Source organism: Lampetra fluviatilis, chromosome 4 (genome assembly GCF_964198595.1).
Source record: "Lampetra fluviatilis chromosome 4, kcLamFluv1.1, whole genome shotgun sequence".
In the NCBI taxonomy this organism is placed as follows: Eukaryota; Metazoa; Chordata; class Hyperoartia; order Petromyzontiformes; family Petromyzontidae; genus Lampetra; species Lampetra fluviatilis.
Genome location: NC_136278.1, coordinates 2,850,192 through 2,869,295, shown reverse-complemented (window position 1 = coordinate 2,869,295; position 19,104 = coordinate 2,850,192). Strand labels below are relative to the sequence as shown.

The following is a 19,104-nucleotide window of genomic DNA, read 5'->3' as shown; positions in this document are numbered from 1 at the left end:
AGGCCTCACCTGTGCGGCCCAGTGCAGGGCAGTCTTGAAGTCCTTGTCCACCAGGCTGGGGTCGGCGTCGCGCTCCATGAGGGCCTGCACGTGCTCCGGGTGGTTGTGGAACGCTGCCCAGTGCAGCGTCGTCATTCCCTGTGGAGCGGCGGCGGCAGAACGAGACGGGCAATTAGCGAAAACGGGGAAAGATGGTGACCAGAAAATTGTCCCAGTGCATCGTGCCCTCAAAGCAGTTTTCTTACTGATGGCCAAATAAAACTTTCAACCACAGTTGGAAGGCAACCGCAAGTTCACACACCTCAGTCACTTGTCACTGCCAGAGGTCCTTTAAATGACTAAGCACTGGAATAAAAAAACAGTTTCCAGGTTGAAGATATCCCCCTATAGCACCCGATTAGTGCCGCTTAGATGCGTGTTAGTGATTTATAAATATAAATTTGCAGGCTGACGTCAAGTAGTAGGCCTCGTAGCCGTGGCCTTTATGAAATGAAGTTGTAGGTCGAGTAGAGCCTATCGACTGAATGAGACCTGTCCAACAAGGCCGGATGGCACCTGAAACCAGAGTTGGCTGTTGTCATGGGGTCAAGAGGGTTTCCGAATTTAGTGGAAGATTAATGCAGCTATGAGGGAGGGCCTGTACAGCAGGGAGTCTCCGCTGGCTAAGTAATAATAATACTTTTGTTCATTTACAAGCAAAGCCTCATTGAGATGCAGAACTAATTTTCAACATAGGCTAGGTGGGGGGTCCAGCATTGGAAGGTTTGGCCAACTCCTTTTTAATGAGTGGTTTACGTGAAGGAGGGAACACAGAGAAAACCCACACATGTGAGCGGATAATACTCAAAAGTCACCCTAATATGATTACGATTTGCTGCACTGCAATCTGCCATCCATCTTGCAACACGGTGGGTGTGGGAGCTTCAAAAATAGATGCAACAAAGCTACGCGCGTCCGTGACCCACCAATCCTTGCCAACAAGATGCTGGATCACAGCAAGTGACCAGCATGTCGTAACTACATCGTGTAGAGTGCCTTGCAAAGTCAGTGGCAAGTCAGGTTCTGGCCCGTCCCCAGGTCACTGTTTTTGACCGACTGACTCCGATGAGGGAACATATACAGTAATTCACTCTAGAAATTCTTGCTAACTGCTGAATATGATACTACATCAACGGCTTGTTTTTTTTGCTCTATCCACGCCTCAATGAGTTATTTAAAAAAATACGTCAAAAGCCCTTTAACAAACAATGGCTCTCATGTTTGAATTGTAATTTTTACATGTTTGTGTTTCCCGTCTCAATTTTCGACCACGCTTGTGCCTGCCCACCAGCCCTTTTACCTTCGAGCGTGCAACGGCCACACGCATTGGCTTGGCTATTGAACGTCTACGCGGTGCAAGTGCACCGGGACCCATGGGCTGAAAGGGCCCAGGCGCTGGGCTACAAAGACTGGAGAGATTGGACGGGGAGCCCCGTTTCATTCCTTGCCCATGCCCACCACGCCATGCTGCTTGCCACCCGTCCCTCACCTCGTTGTCTTGATGGTTTATCTCTTGCACGGATGACTGCTGCAGAAGAACGTTGAGCGTCCTGTCAAGACAAACATGCCGTCCATGTAATTCTAGATTTGAAGCTTTCGTGACTGCAAGGATTCATATTGTTAGGTTTTTTCGGTAAAGTCACGTAGGTAAAAAATTAAAATTAATAAAAGTAAAATTAAAATCACGACGTTTCGGAGGCAACACAAGCTTCCGTCACAGCACGATTGCTGTATCAAGTAAGACTTACTTAATACAGCAATTGTGCTGTGACGGTTCCACCTGAAGACGGAAGCTTGTGTTGCCTCTGAAACGTCGTGATTTTTATTTTACTTTTATTAATTTTATTATTTTACCTACGTGACTTTACCGAAAAAAAACAAAGAATATGCCGTCCATGCACAAGAACACACGTTGAAATACAAAACAAAGATCCCCCGGATAGCCTGTAACAGACTTTTGGGGCAAATGCTGTTAGCGAGCACCTATGAAGGCTGGCACGGCACACGAGGGGGTGGGTGGCCAGCACCACACCCGACCACCTTTGTCTCCCGAGTGGCGATGTTTACACACCGTACCAGGTACTCATTTGAGACTGAGTCGACCTACGGGAGGCCCAGGACTGGTTCCGATAATCGTCACTGGTGCTGGTGACCGAGAGCGGGAATTTAACTCGGGTAGCCGGATTTTCAGCACGCTAATCGCTAGACTAAACCCCCCAACACACACATACGGGCCTTCTTTAGCCGTATGGACTCTGGAGGTAAGTGCTGTTGCAACAACTGTACCTATTCATACTCAGATACTCAAGTGCCCCTCCCACAAATAAATCGTAATGGTCAAACATCACAATGCTGGTCCCTCCTGAAAATGAGTCTCGACACTTGGCGAGGTATTTTTGGGTAAGTAATTGGCACTTCAATTAGCACATGAAAGCGGCACATCACATGAAGGGGGTCAGTATAACCCTCTGCAAGCCCCCCACGCCCCCCACTGGACAAGAAATAGCCATCACAGGTGTTTAACGTCCCCCTTTATTAGGAGCTGGCGTGCTGAGGTGGTGCGACGCTAAAATGACTGTATATTTAGAGTTTGCGTGTCTCTCTCTCTCCTTGTGGTCGCGTGGATTTTTCTCCGGGTCCCTCCGGTTTATCCCTCCACATTTAGATGCGTTGCGTTTAGAGTATTTGGCTGCTATAAAATGTCCACACGATGATAAGCCACTTCGTTGAGCTGTCATCTGAAAAAGAGCTACATAGGTTATCTGGCTAAAAAAAATTCTAAATGTTTATAGAATTTAGTTTATTGCAGGAAGATCAGCGGAAATTGCGGCACGCTTTGTCCGTGCAAACTGTCTCAGTGGCGAGCATATTGACCGCTGGGATTAACCTTTACTCCATCCCAGCAACACAGCCCTGTGCCGTTGGAGTATTGCCTATGAGGAGGCCAGGGATTAATTAATTGTAATTGTCTTCTCTGGCCAGCCAGGGTATTCACCGAGGACCACGGCAAGCAAAAATAATTTTGAAAAAACCTACGCACACATCTGGGCCGCAGGGGCAAAAACATAAATTCCGCAAATTGAAATCGCGAGGGCCGTTGATGTAATACAATTGCGTGACTTGCTTGACTCAAGGCGGTGGTGGTGGTGGGGGCGTGTGCGAGGCAAAGCCACACGTGAAGGGATAAATAGAGCAAGGACCACAAATGTAACGGATAAATAAATAAAGCCCGTGAGATGTGAGGGTGCGCGATCTGCATCAACAAGGAGCCAGCACGTTGCCAGGGCGACCGAATCCCACGATGAGAGGGTAGCAACCGCTGCCTTGGAGAGAAAAAAAGTCAGATGGCATTGTGATAGCGCGCACGCACGCACTGTGAAGAAGACGCCTTCTCGTTTCGATGTCTTCGGATACACGGCGTTACCACGGCTCCCGTATGGTACCGTGGAAGACGCGGCTCTTGCGCTCCGTTAAAAGTGGCCCCCTTTTTTTAACATGCGTTTTGCCGCCGTTTAAACTGAAGCCCTAAAAGCTGAGAAGGTAAAACAGCGAGGAATCCAACCGCGTGACAATTTTGTTTTTTTTCCAAATGCAGGTTTTTTTTTTGGTCCCTATGTATTTTTCATTTTTATTTTATAAATTCGTAGATTGCAAATGCTTTATTCAGATTATTTTAGCTACTTCTAAAGTGAACTGGCAATTTGTAATCTAAACTCAATAAAAAATTATAATTTTACATAAATCTTTCATTGTTTGTGAGGGACAAAGAAGATCGCAATGTTTTGACTGAGTGTCCTACTTTATCTTCTTGGTTTTTTCGGTAAAGTCACGTAGAAGGGAAGTAATAAAATAATAAAAATAAAACATAATAAAATGAAACAATTCTCACGACGTTTCGGCCACAACGCAAGCAGCCGTCCTCATTCTTCACCTGAGGACGGCTGCTTGTGTTGTGGCCGAAACGTCGTGAGAATTGTTTCATTTTATTATGTTTTATTTTTATTATTTTATTACTTCCCTTCTACGTGACTTTACCGAAAAAACCAAGAAGATGAATCCCTGCAGTCACGAAAGCTTTAAATCGAAGTGTCCTACTTTAGGCAATCTTGATTATTTATTGAGGAAATATTATTATCTCCAGTTGGCAAAAGCGTCTCTCTTTGCTTTCAGTGACAGTAAAACACCCTGTTGTGAATTTTAATTAACAACCTGCTGTTCATAAAAAAAAAATAATTTTGACTTGCTGGTTTAATGTGTTCCAATATTTCTGAATGTGAGAAATTGAATATTTTTTGTCCTTTTAAAAGCCACCCCAAAAACGACTGCTTGATGACAATGTCATCAACGACTGTTGTGAGCACGACATCTTAAAATACGGTCGCTAAATGAAACTGTACGCTAATTCGGTAGTAAAAAAACAACACGTCGCTAACGCAATTCGAAAACTGCGTATACATATGTTAGAATTGGTGCACGTTTGAAAAACAAATAAACCACGCCGTTTACATATACATATTCCGATGTGCGGAAAACTACGCAGCAGATGAATAATGAATAGGCAAACCGTTGGGTCGAGCAGCCGCCACTACGAAGACAAAGGTTAAAGGTCACGGGCGTAGTCAACAGCAGCGTGTTCACGGTACCCATCGACGGGCGGCCCGCAGCTAATTTGGGAGTTCCTAGAAAAGGCCGGGAGTGTTTCTGGGAATCTATTTAACCACGGTGACCCGCGCTCACGTAAGAGGCGGCCTTGCGCATGATACGCGACGTCCTCCAGTCCATTTGCATGCAAATTATTTAGCACTCACTCTGTAATCACGCGGAGAAGCTTTCACCAAACGCGTGCGGTGCCGCCGCTCTTACCGGCAAAATATTTTTCACGCGTCAAGGTATTGTTGGGTGCCCATTTTTTTGTTGTTACAGTTTTTTTTTGCTTAAAATATATTTTTAAATCATCGGGCTTGGCATCAGCTCCAAGATGCAAACACAAATCTGCACGGCGATGTGCGGGGTGTATGTTGGTGTTTTATGGTTATTATTTTGTTGTACAATTCATTTTTTTATTTGATAAACTGGTCTCTATCATAGGAATGTGGAATTTCCTGATGAGGGCCACCCGCAGAACAAAACTGCGTAAGGACGCAACTCAGACCTGCGTTGTTTTTGGGCACGCGCACATTTAGGTGCGTACTTGTACAATTATTCGAGGAGTCTGCCGCGGTGTAACGGTCAGCAAACTGAAGTGACAATCCGGAGGTCACCGGTTCTATTTGATCTCCCGGCAATGCAGTTGAAAGAACGGCGCAATATTCTTTATTCCACCTTCCCCGCCTCGCCTCTGTCCACCCAGCGGTGTAAGTGGGTTCACCGCAAGCAGATTGCGCGTGGGTTACTCCCACCGCTTCCAAGGCATCTGGCCAATGTGGAAGAGTAGACCAAATACCCAGTTAGAGAGCTTCTCTAAGAGCCCCCTCAAATGGAGGCCCCCGTCTCAGCAGTGGTGAGAGAAAGTCATTTTCAGGGTCGAACTTTAACATTTTCAGAATTGTTCTGTTGTCAAACCTACCGACGGTGAAAAAAATAACAAGTCACCAAACGGTATTGCTGTTAATTGATGGGGGACTTCTTCTCAAAAATCTACTTAATTGGCTCCGACATGTATAAATATACAGGCGAGCGAAGAAGCAATTTAACAATGCTGCGTGCGCATCTCTCGGCATGGTTAATGTTTTTGTCACTCTCTTTCACCCCCCCCCCACCCCCGGACCAAAGCGTCGCTATAAAAAACGATAATGAAAGGTGAGGCCACTGAAGGTGAGCGCAAATTGCCTCCAGAGCATCGCGGCAAATTCCCTACGCAGTCACGCCTGCTGCACACACACACACACAGTGCTCTCGTCCTATTGCACACACACAGCCCACTTGTCCAAGGCACTGCTGGATTAGGGCGTCGTCCCTACACCCTGCGGGTGGCGAGGAGGGTTATTTGGGCCGTACTTTACCGCGCCGTGGAAGAGTAGGCCAAATCCCCTTTCGAAACGGTCGCCTTCGCATTTATCGGGACCTCAATAACCTTCCTCGTCATCGCTTGAAGTCACGAGGAGCCCTTTTGGACCCGTGTGCTTAACCTTAACCAATACGAATTTAACCCCGACGAAGCTTGGAAGGCTGAATGGAGTTCAAAAGAACTCACAAACAACGCAAAAGCTCCCAAGCTTTGATCTTCCACGAAGCGCATGGTCCACCCGAAACCACATCCACCACACAAACCATGGCAGACGCAGATACAAATGGAAAATTATAAACTCTCCAGGAGTGTGCGACTGTGGTCAGACCGTACAACGTATAACGACGCAATGCCCCGATCCACAAATACGAAGGAGACATCACAGCTCCTGAAGCGGTTGTCCGGCTTGACCACCTCAATGTGAAATTGAAGTTGTAGCCCTGCATCTACAACAGCAGCCGTACGAAAGAAGAAGACCGTGTCGGTCAGTGCGGCTTTCTGAAGCTGGTAAGGGGGACGGTGGGGAGTGCAGAAAAATAATGAAATCTGCAACATCGCCCTCTGCTGCCCATAACACCTACAACGCCTGTGTGCGTACATGGCGGCCGCCAGCCATGCTCAACCTGCTTAGCTTACGAGGTCCGACGGAATGGGACGTGTTCCAGGTGATTTGCTCACAGGCGCCGCCACACCTTTTAATGATACGTCGATATATAAAACGCTAATTGTCTGCCCGTAATGTGTTGTTGTTGTTGTTGTTAAATGTTTTGAAAGTGAAGGCTGTATCAGCAGGCGTGATTCTTGAGACGCTTCAGCGCCCTGGGTGTTATCTGAGACTCGAACATTTGACAGTGCGTGAAACAGGCACAATTCCCTGGGGTCCTCGAGCCAAGAAATTACCACGGTGCTGTGCCCTCAGACACTGAGATTAAGCGGCTTTATTTTTAAATGCCAAGATGACTATTAGAACGGCAGTGAATTCACACATGATTTTCTTGTAAGCGTTAGGCTTTCGTTTTCTGAACGTGGTCCCCAACCCCGACATAACTTGCGCAAGAGGGTAGCAATTTAATAATATATATTTTTTTTACAGATAAGTTTTATGTGGTGTGGGGGGGGGGAATCGCGGGAAATTAAATATCCGATACAATGCAATTGGGGCATCACGGGGACAAAAGTAAAATTTTTTATGTTTTGTTTTTCAAGTAAAGTCCCAGTAAACATGCAACACTGGGCCAATATTGGCATGGACATGCGATTGGAACCGTTGGGCCAAAGTTCGGCGCAACGTTGACGCAACGTTGGGGCAACGTTGGCCCAAAATTCCCTGTTTTACAGGGGGTGCAATTTTAATCACACTACGGTAATTGTGTGGCTACACAAGGCGGCAAAGTTGCAAAAGATACGCGTGAAGATCAAGATGTCATCGTAGCCAATGCCGTTGTATCTATGGGACCTTTTTGCAACGAGCGTTCTCAATTCCCACTGTATACGTCTCCAGGTGCCTCCAGCGCCTGTTGATAATTCGTAGAAATGGGCAGTGTGTGAATTAACGTGGGCTTAGTCTTTTTAAAGGAGGTGCCTCCAGTCAAGGTTTTACAGGACTGTATCAATTGCTGGTCTGAATAGGTGAAATTTTCACAATGCTAAAATTCATCCCCCTGTGGCTGAATACCTACGTGACTTTACCGAAAAAACCTAAGAATATGAATCCTTGCAGTCACGAAAGCTTCAAATCTAGAATGAATACATGCTGCCTATGGTGATAGCCCTGAAGGAAGTGCACTTAATGGAACATGTAATATTCCTATAAGCTTAAAGAAACATCTGAGCCACCAAATCCCCTTTCATCGTCCTCACACAAAGTGTCTTTGTCTATAGTTTTGATGGATTTGCTTTAAGCAAAGTAGCAGATCCGTGGTACAAAAGAATACACAAAAAAATGGATCCTAATTATCCAACCATATAAACGATGAAACTGTGAAAAAAATACTTTCTTTCAGCTGTAGCATGACTCTTACCGAAATAGATTTAAATTTACACGGCGGCTTTGTGCCACCGGACCAGTCTTGGACACCATGCCGGGATGTGAGGCCAAGGCTGAAGTCGAGAGTGAAATAGCCACAAGGCAAAGCCGAGGCCTACAGGCTGGAAGCATTTTATGTTGAGGCCAAGACAGTGTCAAGGCCGCTCGCAATGTGCGATGTCATCGGCTTGGTCAACAAAAGTGTATCCTTTAGTCGCTTGTTTAATCGCCAATTGTTTGGCAATCTCCCGATAAATTTGGCTGGCTTTATCAAGGCTAAGTCCCTAGTAGCAACACAACTTCATACTAAAGTTTTGTGTTTATTGGACAATTCTAGATTTGAAGTTTTCGTGACTGCAAGGATCCATACTCTTTGTTTTTTTCGGTAAAGTCACGTAGGTAAAAAAGAAACTAAAAGTTAATTAAATCACGACATTTCGGAGGCAACACAAGCTTCCGTCTTCAGGTGGCACCGTCACAGCAAAATTACTGTACCTTTTATTGGACAATCTGCTGTTACTACACCCCCCCTCCCCCCACTACATGTGACGAGTCTGAAACACTCAAGTCTTCCAAGGACACCCAAGGCCGCATCTTGGAGGCCAAGTTCAAGGATGAGAGCAGAGACAATATCCCCCAGCTGACCTTGAAGCCCAAGGGCTGGTCTGGAGTACCAAAGAATGCAGCTGATGTACATTAAGCCTGACCATTATTCTTTACACTCTTATGTATGGGTATAATGTTTTAAGCCTCTTTTTATTTGTACATTCACATTCACAGCCCAAGGCATCGTCATGGCGCATCCCATCTCCAGCGCCTGCTGAAAGCGGGGGCATGTTCCTTGCGCTGGGCTTAATTTCTCACTTAATATTCTCAGGCTCACTAGTAGACTGGGGTAGGCAGCACATAACTAATATCCACAGCTATGGCTGCAGGGTTTTGGTAGTACATGTTGTTTATGCCATTTATTGTGAAAATTCCGTCACAGTTCTTATGATCACTGTTTCATTGCTTTCATGGCTTTATTTTGGTGATTTCGAAAAGTGTATTGGTTTAGCCATGTTTGTTTGTTGTAGTACAGAGTTAGACTAATGGCCTTAATTTAAGTTGTCTTGTGGTTGTTGTTGGTTGTTTGACTTGCATCCCACTGGCATTTTTGCACACAGCGTTGGTTTACGGTGTTTTTTCTGCAATATTTTGCTGTATTTTCTTGGCTTTTCTGTTTGCACTCAGTCACATATTCACTTTCAGATGTTTTTTGTTCATGTTTTTGTTTTTTGTTGGTTGCGGTTGCACCCGATTCAAGAGCCGAATGGCTCACAGGGCTATACCTAATAAATGAACTTGAACTTGAGAGGCATACGATATTGTAACTCGCTGACCCCGTGCCCATAACTGGAGATCCGTGATGAAAGAGCTTCACAGCTCATCGGATTCCTCCTAAATAAAGATTTCTGATTAAAAAAACTAATCTGAAATGTGATGAGCCGGGTGTGGAGATATTTTCCAGGTCGCCAAAATCCAGACAGACCCCGGCTGAAATTAATCGCTGCCCCCCCCCCTTCCCGACTCCTCACGCTGCGCAGAGGGCACACGAACCTGACGTCGCTGTGCGCGGTGGCGGCGTGGAGAGGCAGGCGCCCGTTTTTGTCCGGCATGTTTTGCCTGGCGCCGTTGCGCAGGAGAGACAGGCATCCCTCCAGCCAGCCCTGAGCGGCACGCACAGCACAGCAGAGCACGAATCGCAACGATCCCCTCATGGTCATACGGGACTGTCGGGACAAGTGTTGTTGGCGAGCGCCTATTAAGGTTGGCACGGCGCACAAGGGGGCGGCTGTGGCCAGCGCCGTGCCTGGCCATATTTCTCTCCCCAGTATTGATGTTTAAGATTTAACATAAAGTGCCTATTTAAGGCTCAGTCAACAAAAGGGAGACCCAGGAACGGTTCAGATAATGTCCCTTTTGTTCATTGTGGCTGAGTAATTGAACTTAGCTCGCCAAGTTCGTAGCACGGTGCGCTAACCACTACGCCACCGCTCCCCACCAAATCCGACCCTGGTAGGATTGAGGGCAGTGTTTCGCATGGGCACTGGTGGTGATTAAATAGTAAAGCGTAGGAATGTGCATTACAAAGCAGGGGCATCAAAACAAAAACAGCCCTGGACACCCACCAATCTTAATCTGGCCCTGGGCACACCACAGTGGCAAGACGCTAACTACCTCGCCTGGTATGGAGGGGGTCGTGGGCTCGATCCCGACCCTGATGCCTGTTGTATTTTTGGAGTTGGCATGCTCGCCCTGTGGTTCCGTGGATTATTCTCCGGGTCCTCCGGTTTTCCTTCCACATTTAGAATCCACATACGTTTAGGGTATTTGGTTGCTATAAATGTCCACGTGGTCGCTTCTGCAAAAAATACCTACATAGCTCAGTGGTAACCTTATGTGCAAAAAAAAAAAAAAAAAAATTGGTCAATTTTGTTAGTATTCTTGGGTTTTTTCAGTAAAGTCACGTAGGTAAAAAATAAAAATAAAAATTAATAAAAGTAAAATAAAAATAAAATAAAAATCACGACGTTTCGGAGGCAACGCAAGCTTCCGTCTTCAGGTGGAACCTGAAATTTTGTTAGTTTTGACACCGCATCCTCACACTACGGCCACGTTCCGCCGGCCCACGAATGACCCCTGTAGAACATTGGGCGAGGATGCAATCCGTGGCGCGCGGGTACCAAGTACGCGGCGAGCGAGAGCGGGGTGCGTCCGCACGCGTCCTGCGTGTTGATGGAGGTGCCCATCTTGAGCAGCAGCTTCACCGTGTCGAGGCGTCGCCCCGACACCGCGTGCATCAGCGGCGTGAAGCCTGCGGAGCGGCAACGGCAGCGGCGGTTGAAGTTCGTCGTCGTTCATCATCGTCGTCGTCCTGAGCCATGATCAATCCACTGCTGGTGGGAAGGCTTTCCCAAGCCGTTGCCATCTCTGACTGTCTCGCAATGTAACAAAGGCAAATACGTAGCCAACCGTGCCAATCGGAGGTGCGGGGGAAGGACAACACACGAAACACAGAAAGCAGTTTGAACGCTTCATAGGTGCTCCCGTTAGCGAGGAGCACCTATGAAGGCGGCACAGTAAGCGAGCGGGTGGGCGGCCAGCACCACGCCCGACCGCCTTTATCTCCCCGGTGTCGATGTCTACACATAGCACCAGGTACTTATTTGAGGCTGAGTCAACCTAGGGCAGACCCAGGACCGGTTCAAATAATCGTCACTGGTGTTGGCCTTGAGCGGGAATCGAACTCGGGTCGCCGGGGATCCGTAGTGCAGCGCGCTAACTGCTGCGCCACCGCTCTCCCACAATGCAATGTAACGGTCCACTTGGCACCTCCGCACGAGCCGATCTTGTCGCGACATCTCCACTTCCCTCGGCCGCCACTTCGTCATGCGTCCTCAACCAATGGGCATCGTCCATGTGAGCGGCCTGTCTTACCCAACAATCAATCTCCTATGACGTGCGTGATTTTTCGTTCCACGTGTTCCACGTTGTGCGTCTCTCTCTACCTTGGGTAACGTTGAGAGGTTAGTGACCAATACTCATGACGTTCACTGGGTTTTTTTAATGTAGGTGCGATATCTCAGCTTTTTTTTTAAGATTAACACGTATTCGCATAAGTTGAGGAGCTTACCATTTTTCAAAGCATATTTTTTTAAAATCTTTAATCGTAACAACTGCTACCCTGTGCTGTGATCAACGTGTTATTTTTACAGTATTTAACTGTCTCTGCTTGGATGGCGTTCATCACATGTAGCTTATTTAAACTTAAAACATGCTCACTCTGCACGCAATGTATTGATTTGACGATATGAAAAGGACGAATCGTTTTTTTTCCTGTCTGTTTTTTTTAGTAAACCAATTTCATCTTTCAATATTTTTTTGTACCGAATAACTGACACCGACTGGAACGAAAAAGTGAATCAGCAACCGAGTACAGTAATTCTTCACTTATGAAAGAGCCGATTTATCGCTATTTCCCATTCACCGGGTCCTTAAATGCATTTATCGGAAAATCTAATCTACACTCATGTTGGGGAGGGCCTTTGTTTATAGGAGGAGGCCCCTTTTCTACGAATAGCTGAAGGTTTATCGCGGAACATTGAACGATGCATTTGTATGCACGGGGGTGCGCAGACACGCTGAGGCTGTGACTGATGCAAGCCGAGCGGACACTAACGTTACGTATATTTAATTTATTGCCAAAATTTAAAATGCAATGCGGCATGTGACTTGAGGGTGGATTTCTAATATTTCTTGACGGTGTTTTCTTGCTGTAATATTTTTTACACAAAATACTATTGAATAGTCAATGCGTGCGAATAGATACATTTCTGAACGGATGATGTACAAATAAAGGGAGCTTGGTCTACGGTTGAAAAAGATAATGGCTTGGAAAAAAATTCATGAGATTGTGTAGGATTAATCTTTGAAAGAAGACAGCATTTTCTATTTACCCTATTGATTTCCCTAAGTTTGTTTTGCTCGAATAAACGGCATTCATTTGATAACAAAATGTTTCCAGTTATTTATGTCCCTTTTGGCATCACCACATGATCCGCGTGTCTGATGATTGCAGCTCTGCTGATGTGGGATTTCAAATGCCACATCAAGAGAATGAATCATTCCATGGTTGTGTCATTCAAAGCCCTGTGGTCGCCGTTGTATAAATACGCATGGCTCTCACATTTGCTTCGGTGATACGTGACTCCGTTCCAATCAGTGGCTTGAAGTCGAGTGGCATGCGTCACTATGCATACCGCCAACAGGTATCACACTGACAAATTTAGGTGTAACGCCAGGATATAGATAAGGTAAGCACTCTGTTTAATATACATTTGGAACGCACTAAAATACCATGAGGTAGAATATAATGTTTATATTTAATGCAATTGAATACCGTGACATATTTATTTTTTGCTGCTCATACCAACATCTTTTTCAAACCACTTTAAACACCGATATGCAACTAAAACCTTTTCCTAGGCTTCCCTTGCAAGAGGCGACTCTCATCGCATCTAAATAGTGGCTCTTATTCATTATATAGGTTTTTGGGTCAGATCGCGTTATTTATAAATGTGTCGTAACCCTCCACCACCCGACACGGCCAAACAGTAAAAAATGTGTCACGTTTTTCAAAGGACAAAATAATTCACTTCTTTAGCCCACCGGTGTTGATTCTCTCTTCAACACACCGGTGGGCTAAAGAAGTGATTTATTTAGTCCTTTGAAAAACGTGACACATTTTTTACTGTTTGGCCGTGTCGGGCGGTGGAGGGTTACGACACATTTATAAATAACGCGATCTGACCCAAAAACCTATATTATTAATAATATTGGTCGCGAAAGCCTACGTGTTAAAGTGGCTCTTATTGATGACGCTAAGTGAATAACTGGCATGTCGTGATCCACTCATCACCCATCCCCTGCCCTCCCCGCCCACCAAACAATTTGATGAATTGTCACGATTCAGGGTTGCATTTCGACTTCAGAAACAATGCCTCTGTTGTCTAAGTTTGACCGTCTTCTTTATATATCGTTTCTAATTTCTCTTGTCTCGCTGGTGAAAAACAAACCTCGTTCTCTTCATTAATGTGAAGTAAAGATACCCACGTCGCATTTAATTTGCATCGATATTAAAACATCAATTCTCACGCGTGTGATTTGATGTGCGCGTTACGACCGCAGTGAGTGTCATCCACGAATGGGTACATTATTAAATGCCTAATTCACGCGGGATATGTGTTAAACGTGGGCGGGTGACTCAGAGGTCAAGTACTTGAGCTGGACCCACGGAAAACCTGGGTTCGAATACCGCGATGAACCCGATTCTCAAGCGCCGTGAGTGAATGGTTCCAAGCCTCGTAGAACGATGACTGCACAAACAAACCGCGACATTAGGTTTGGTTCGACGCTTAATTTGGCTAAAGACCTCGTCTGCGCATTCCAAATGTCTGTTTGAGTGTCACGTGAAGGACATCAGTCACGGTGGCAGCGCGTGTGGGAGATGGCTTGATGCCAACCGTGTGGACCGGCGGTAACTTGAAGTCGATCTCAGAGGCAGCTCCGTGATATCCACTTCCCGATGGATACCTCGTCTCACGGCATGATGTCGATCGCGCAAATCAGGATTGAATATGGGAAAGACGAAAAGCTAATTTTTATGAAAAAAATATTTTTTTGATTAACGCGATTTTCTGTATCCCGCTACCAGAACTTTTCGCCGTGGTATATCGGGCCAGCGTTTTATTGTAATAAAAAACATTTGTTTGCGTTTTGTTTAAAATGAGGAAAATATGACCGAGCGGCGTTACCCTCATTGTCGCAGCACTCGAGGATGGACGGGTCGTCGCGGATGCTCGCCGTCAGCGTGTTGTTGTCGCCCATGGCCGCCGCCTGGTACACAATGGCCAGGTCCGTCTCTTCTGACACGTCTCCTGGTGGAGGCAAAGGCGGTGGCAGCATTCCCAGATAAAACCCACAATAGTGGCTTTGTCGCGCGTGCGGTGCCTTTTCGATTCTCAGCGCTCACCGCAAGACAATGCGGCTCCTCAACGACGGAGAACGTTATTCATCATATTCGCAATCATCATCATCATCGTGTCATGATCAATCAATTGCTGGATGAAGCAGAGCCGAATGAAAAGTGCCTGCAGGCATGGGCATGCTTCCTGCTTCTCAACCAAACTGTGGTTATAACCTTTCTTGACTGGTGACACTCTCACGTATATCGCGTTTTTAACGCGAAAATGCATCGATTTCACCACTGTATTGTATTTAGTCCTGGCGATTATGGGTCCGTGCATGGTCATTTTAGTTTAGTTTTGTTTCATTAGGCTCTGTATGGGATGACATGGCCTCCGCAGGCTATCACTATCACCCACCGTCCTACCAATGTAGAAATCCATCTGGCACCCTGCAAGTGAGGCGATCAATCGCTCCGTCTCTGCTATAGACCTCCTCTCGGGCTAATTCCTCTATTTGGTTACCACTTTGACGTTAGCCTTCATTGACTGCTGGCCATTATTCCTTCTCGTCACATGTCCTGCCCAAGCCTGTTGATTTTTCTTAACAGTCAAAATTATGCCTCTAACCAGTGTACGTTCTGATAACCCACGTGTCCCTCTTTCTGTCTCTCAGTGTTATTACAAGTACGATACAGCGCCGTGTCTCTCCGTGGTCCATGGAGAATGGTAACTGTAACCAACGCTGACGAAGGTGTAGAGCGTCGCGACGCTAAGAATTGAGGGGCTTTTGCCGTGGCTTTCACCACAGTGGTGCCGTGCCGTGGAAGGCATGGGCCCAGATCGAAATTGAAATCGGGGAGGAGGGGGCCGTGTACAATTTCCCCCCAATTCGTAGCCCAGTGCCTGAGCCCCTGCTGCGGTCCGTGGGCGCCCCTGTGCAGTTGCACCGCCTGCACACACTTCCATTGCCAGGCCGCTGCTTCAGAGCCTTTGCCCAGAGACTCTAAAGCAGCCTCTGGGCAGTCTCTGAGCAGAGACCGTGGCTACCGCTGCTCCACACGCGAAGAGTTTCCTCTGACCCTCCCCGAAGAAGCAAAGGTCACCCAAGCTCCCCACGCAAGCCAGGATCTCCCTCAAAGGTCTACCCACAGGTCCCTCTAAAAGCGCCCGATCTACAAAGGCGTTTTCAAGGCAACTGTCAACAGCTAATTGTTACCCACAACGCCGGGGAAGTTGTGCCTCGAAAATTTACAGAAGACGGTGGGCCAGCCAACTGTTGCCGGCGAAAATTGATTGCAGGCAATAATTGCCATAAATTGCCCTGGTGTAGATGAATTCCCTTTATATGAAATTCCAACATCTCGTTCTGATGCTTTAAAAAAAAATCTCCCACTCTCCTGTCCTGTCCATCCCTTCCAATAAAAAAGTAAACAACCCTTTGTAAATCTCCTCCTGGATGGCGGCATCCCCACATCTGTGGGTCAGGTGGGTTTGACCATACTCCACCGCGCTCGTTAGTGGGTTGATGAAGGCGTTGATTGGGAGGGGCGCTGGTTCAGATATCACCTCTCGTGTTAACTGTGGCCAGGAATCACACTCAGAACATTCCTTCCCCCCGCACCTTCGATTAGCACGGTTGGCTACGTACGTTGCGGATGTAAGTACAACATACATGCATACATACGAACATGTATAACTTAAGACTGACCTATTTGATATTCCAAACATACTGTACTAATACAGTACTCACAATAATGCCCTTTATTTGCCCAGGGACATCCTCAATGGGTCTTAATATTATTGTTCAGCAGGGTCCTACTTTTGGACGACTCGCCAATTCCAACAACGAGTTGTTTGGCTTTGCGCGGCACACAAACGGGAGTCCGGTACCTGCAGAAAACCCAAAGATAAAATGCAAGAATTTATCGCTGTACTTCCACATCCTGTCCAGCCTCCACCTGCCCTAACCACTGCAGCGTATCGTGCACGACCCTCTGGCTCCCCGCACACTCGCGTCTTAATGTGCCTGGAACACGATCCTTAACGCGAGGTTGTAGCGTTAATATTCCCCCAACGCCTTCTCGCCCTAACACCAGATCACTGTTCCGCGCGCAGTGAGTGGAAACTCCCACAGGGAAGAGGCGCGCACACAAGAGGCAGTGGTGCGGACAGACAGCTGGCAAACAACTCCTCAACCTCACGTCCTGTCAACAGCGCCACCCTAAATGAGAAAATACATTTTATTGATATAATTTCGACGTTCCGGGCAATGGCCCTTTTTCATGGATATGCGCTGCCACACCCCCTGTGTCAGTGATATAACTGTTACAATGCTTTCTACTGACTCGATGCCATGCAACAATAAGCCAGGCCAGTTTAAATATCTTATATAACCACACGACACCCTTGGCGCGCCGTGTCGGCATTAATAGGTGCTCGCTAACAACGCTTGCCCCGACAGTCAAGACAGCCACACCGGGGGGGGGGGGGGTCTTTGTGTCCCCAGTGCTGACGTTTCCACACCGCACCAGGTGCTCATTTAAGGCTGGGTCGACCTAGGGGAGTCCCAGAACCGGCCCAATTATCACTCGCCCTCTGATGTACACACGCACCTGTATACGTAGCATGTATACAACACGAAACTGACCGTAACAACGGTACTTAATACGCATGCATCCACTCACGTGGATGTCTGTACCTCTGTGGGCTCTAGAGGGTGTTCATATCACCGTGAGCATCAATAGGCGCTCACCTTGTTTGTAAGACATCAATATAATGAATGATTAATATCGTAACGTATTAGGCAAAACACAATCAACCGTGACATTAAAAACGTGGCCGCTGTATTTGCACGTTTCCAAACGGTGCGTGCATTTTCCGAACGTATTAAATATGCACGCCGCTATTTAATGAACACATGTCCACCGACTCAATACATACACCCATCTCGATCGCGTTTAAAATGACCGGCACACACACACACGCACGGGCCGTCCCAGCGCCTCCCTGGTTATTAATCCGTGCCTCGAATGCCCCACATTGTTGGGTTGGTTTGAAGATCATTATTATTGTATTCATGCGCAACACAAGTAAATGTCAAAGCAATCATGCTTGCCTGTGCGTGCTGGTCCATACATAAGCATATCTCCTATACACAGCACGCCACTGTGATGCCACTCTCTGCATATTGCATTGCATCGGCAAATTCGTGCATGTGGACGCGGGCACTGACTGCCCTTCGCTGCATATAACCTGACAGCGGCATTTTCACAATCACAGGACACACAATCGCACTGCACAGCAGCGCGCAGGCGCTACGGGTACAGGCAGAAACTGCCAACAATTATTGAGTAGCACATGCAGTGCCCAAATCTGCATATTGTACCGGGCGCTCGCACGCGGAATGCAATTCACTAACGGGTCATCTGCAAGCACCGCGTACACATGCAGGGTCTATTACGTGCTTTCTATTCACCATTGTAAGCAATGCGCAGCGTGATATTATAGCATATAACATAGTACACACCGTTATAAGTGTTGTATTGGTGGCTACCTTTGTGGTCCATGAAAGCTGACGATCGGCTGAAGTCCATGACGAAGCCACATGACACTGGCTTGTGCATGCGAGACACGGGGAGGAGGAGGAGAAAGGAGGAGGAGGAGGTGGTGGTGGTCAGGTGGTGGGGTGGGGGTTGTTGTGGAAGGATGGATGGAGTGGGTTTGGAGGTGGAGTTTCCAATGGCTCGGAGAATCCGTTGGGCGCACGGAGAGGGGGTGGTGAATTTCTCTGTGTGTGTCTGTGTGTGTGTGTCTCTGTGTGTGTGTCTCTGTGTGTGTGTCTGTGTGTGTGTGTCTGTGTGTCTCTCTCTGTGTGTATGTCTGTGTCTCTCTGTGTGTGTCTGTGTGTGTCTCTCTGTGTGTATGTCTGTGTGTGTGTCTCTGTGTGTGTCTGTGTGTGTGTCTCTGTGTGTGTGTCTGTGTGTGTGTCTGTGTGTCTGTGTAGTGTGTGTCTCTGTGTGTGTTTCTGTGTGTCTCTGTGTGTGTCTCTGTGTGTGTGTCTCTGTGTGTGTGTCTGTGTGTATGTCTGTGTGTGTGTGTCTTTGTGTGTGTGTCTCTGTGTGTGTGCCTGTGTGATGGGGAGCGGTAGTGTAGCGGTTAGCGCGCAGCGCTACGAACCTGGTCGACCCGGGTTCGATTCCCGCTCACGGCCAACACCAGTGACGATTATCTGAACTGGTCCTGGGCCTCCCCTAGGTCGACTCAGCCTTAAATGAGTACCCGGTGCGATGTGTAAACATCGCCGTTGGGGAGACAAAGGCGGCCGGGCGTGGTGTTGGCCACCCACCCCCTCGTGTGCCGTGCCGGCCTTTATAGGTGCTCGCTAACAGCACTTGCCCCTACAGTCTGTTAAGGCTATAATGGAGGGCCTTTGTGTGTGTGTTGTGGTGAAGCGCGCTGCGCTACGAACCTGGCTACCAGAGTTCCAGTGACGATTATCTAAGCATAGTCCTGGGGGGAGCCTA

The 19,104-nt window shown here is 47.2% G+C and overlaps 1 protein-coding gene across 2 annotated transcripts in view; it reads right to left on the bottom strand.

The window, feature by feature from the left end:
• The window catches only part of ANKRD55 (ankyrin repeat domain 55), a 28,204-nt gene extending 9,951 nt beyond the window's left edge, over window positions 1-18,253 (bottom strand). The window contains exons 1-6 of one of the 2 annotated variants that reach the window (XM_078855344.1): window positions 18,108-18,253; window positions 14,429-14,551; window positions 10,799-10,929; window positions 9,672-9,781; window positions 1,529-1,589; window positions 10-138 (exon numbers count right to left, since the gene is read on the bottom strand). In XM_078855344.1, coding sequence (XP_078711470.1) covers window positions 10-138; window positions 1,529-1,589; window positions 9,672-9,781; window positions 10,799-10,929; window positions 14,429-14,551; window positions 18,108-18,204 — 651 coding nt within the window. In that variant the 5' untranslated portion in view covers window positions 18,205-18,253. The remainder of the gene's footprint in view (window positions 1-9; window positions 139-1,528; window positions 1,590-9,671; window positions 9,782-10,798; window positions 10,930-14,428; window positions 14,552-18,107) is intronic. The other variant, XM_078855345.1, reaches the window with a different exon arrangement.
• Between the last annotated feature and the right edge of the window lie 851 nt (window positions 18,254-19,104).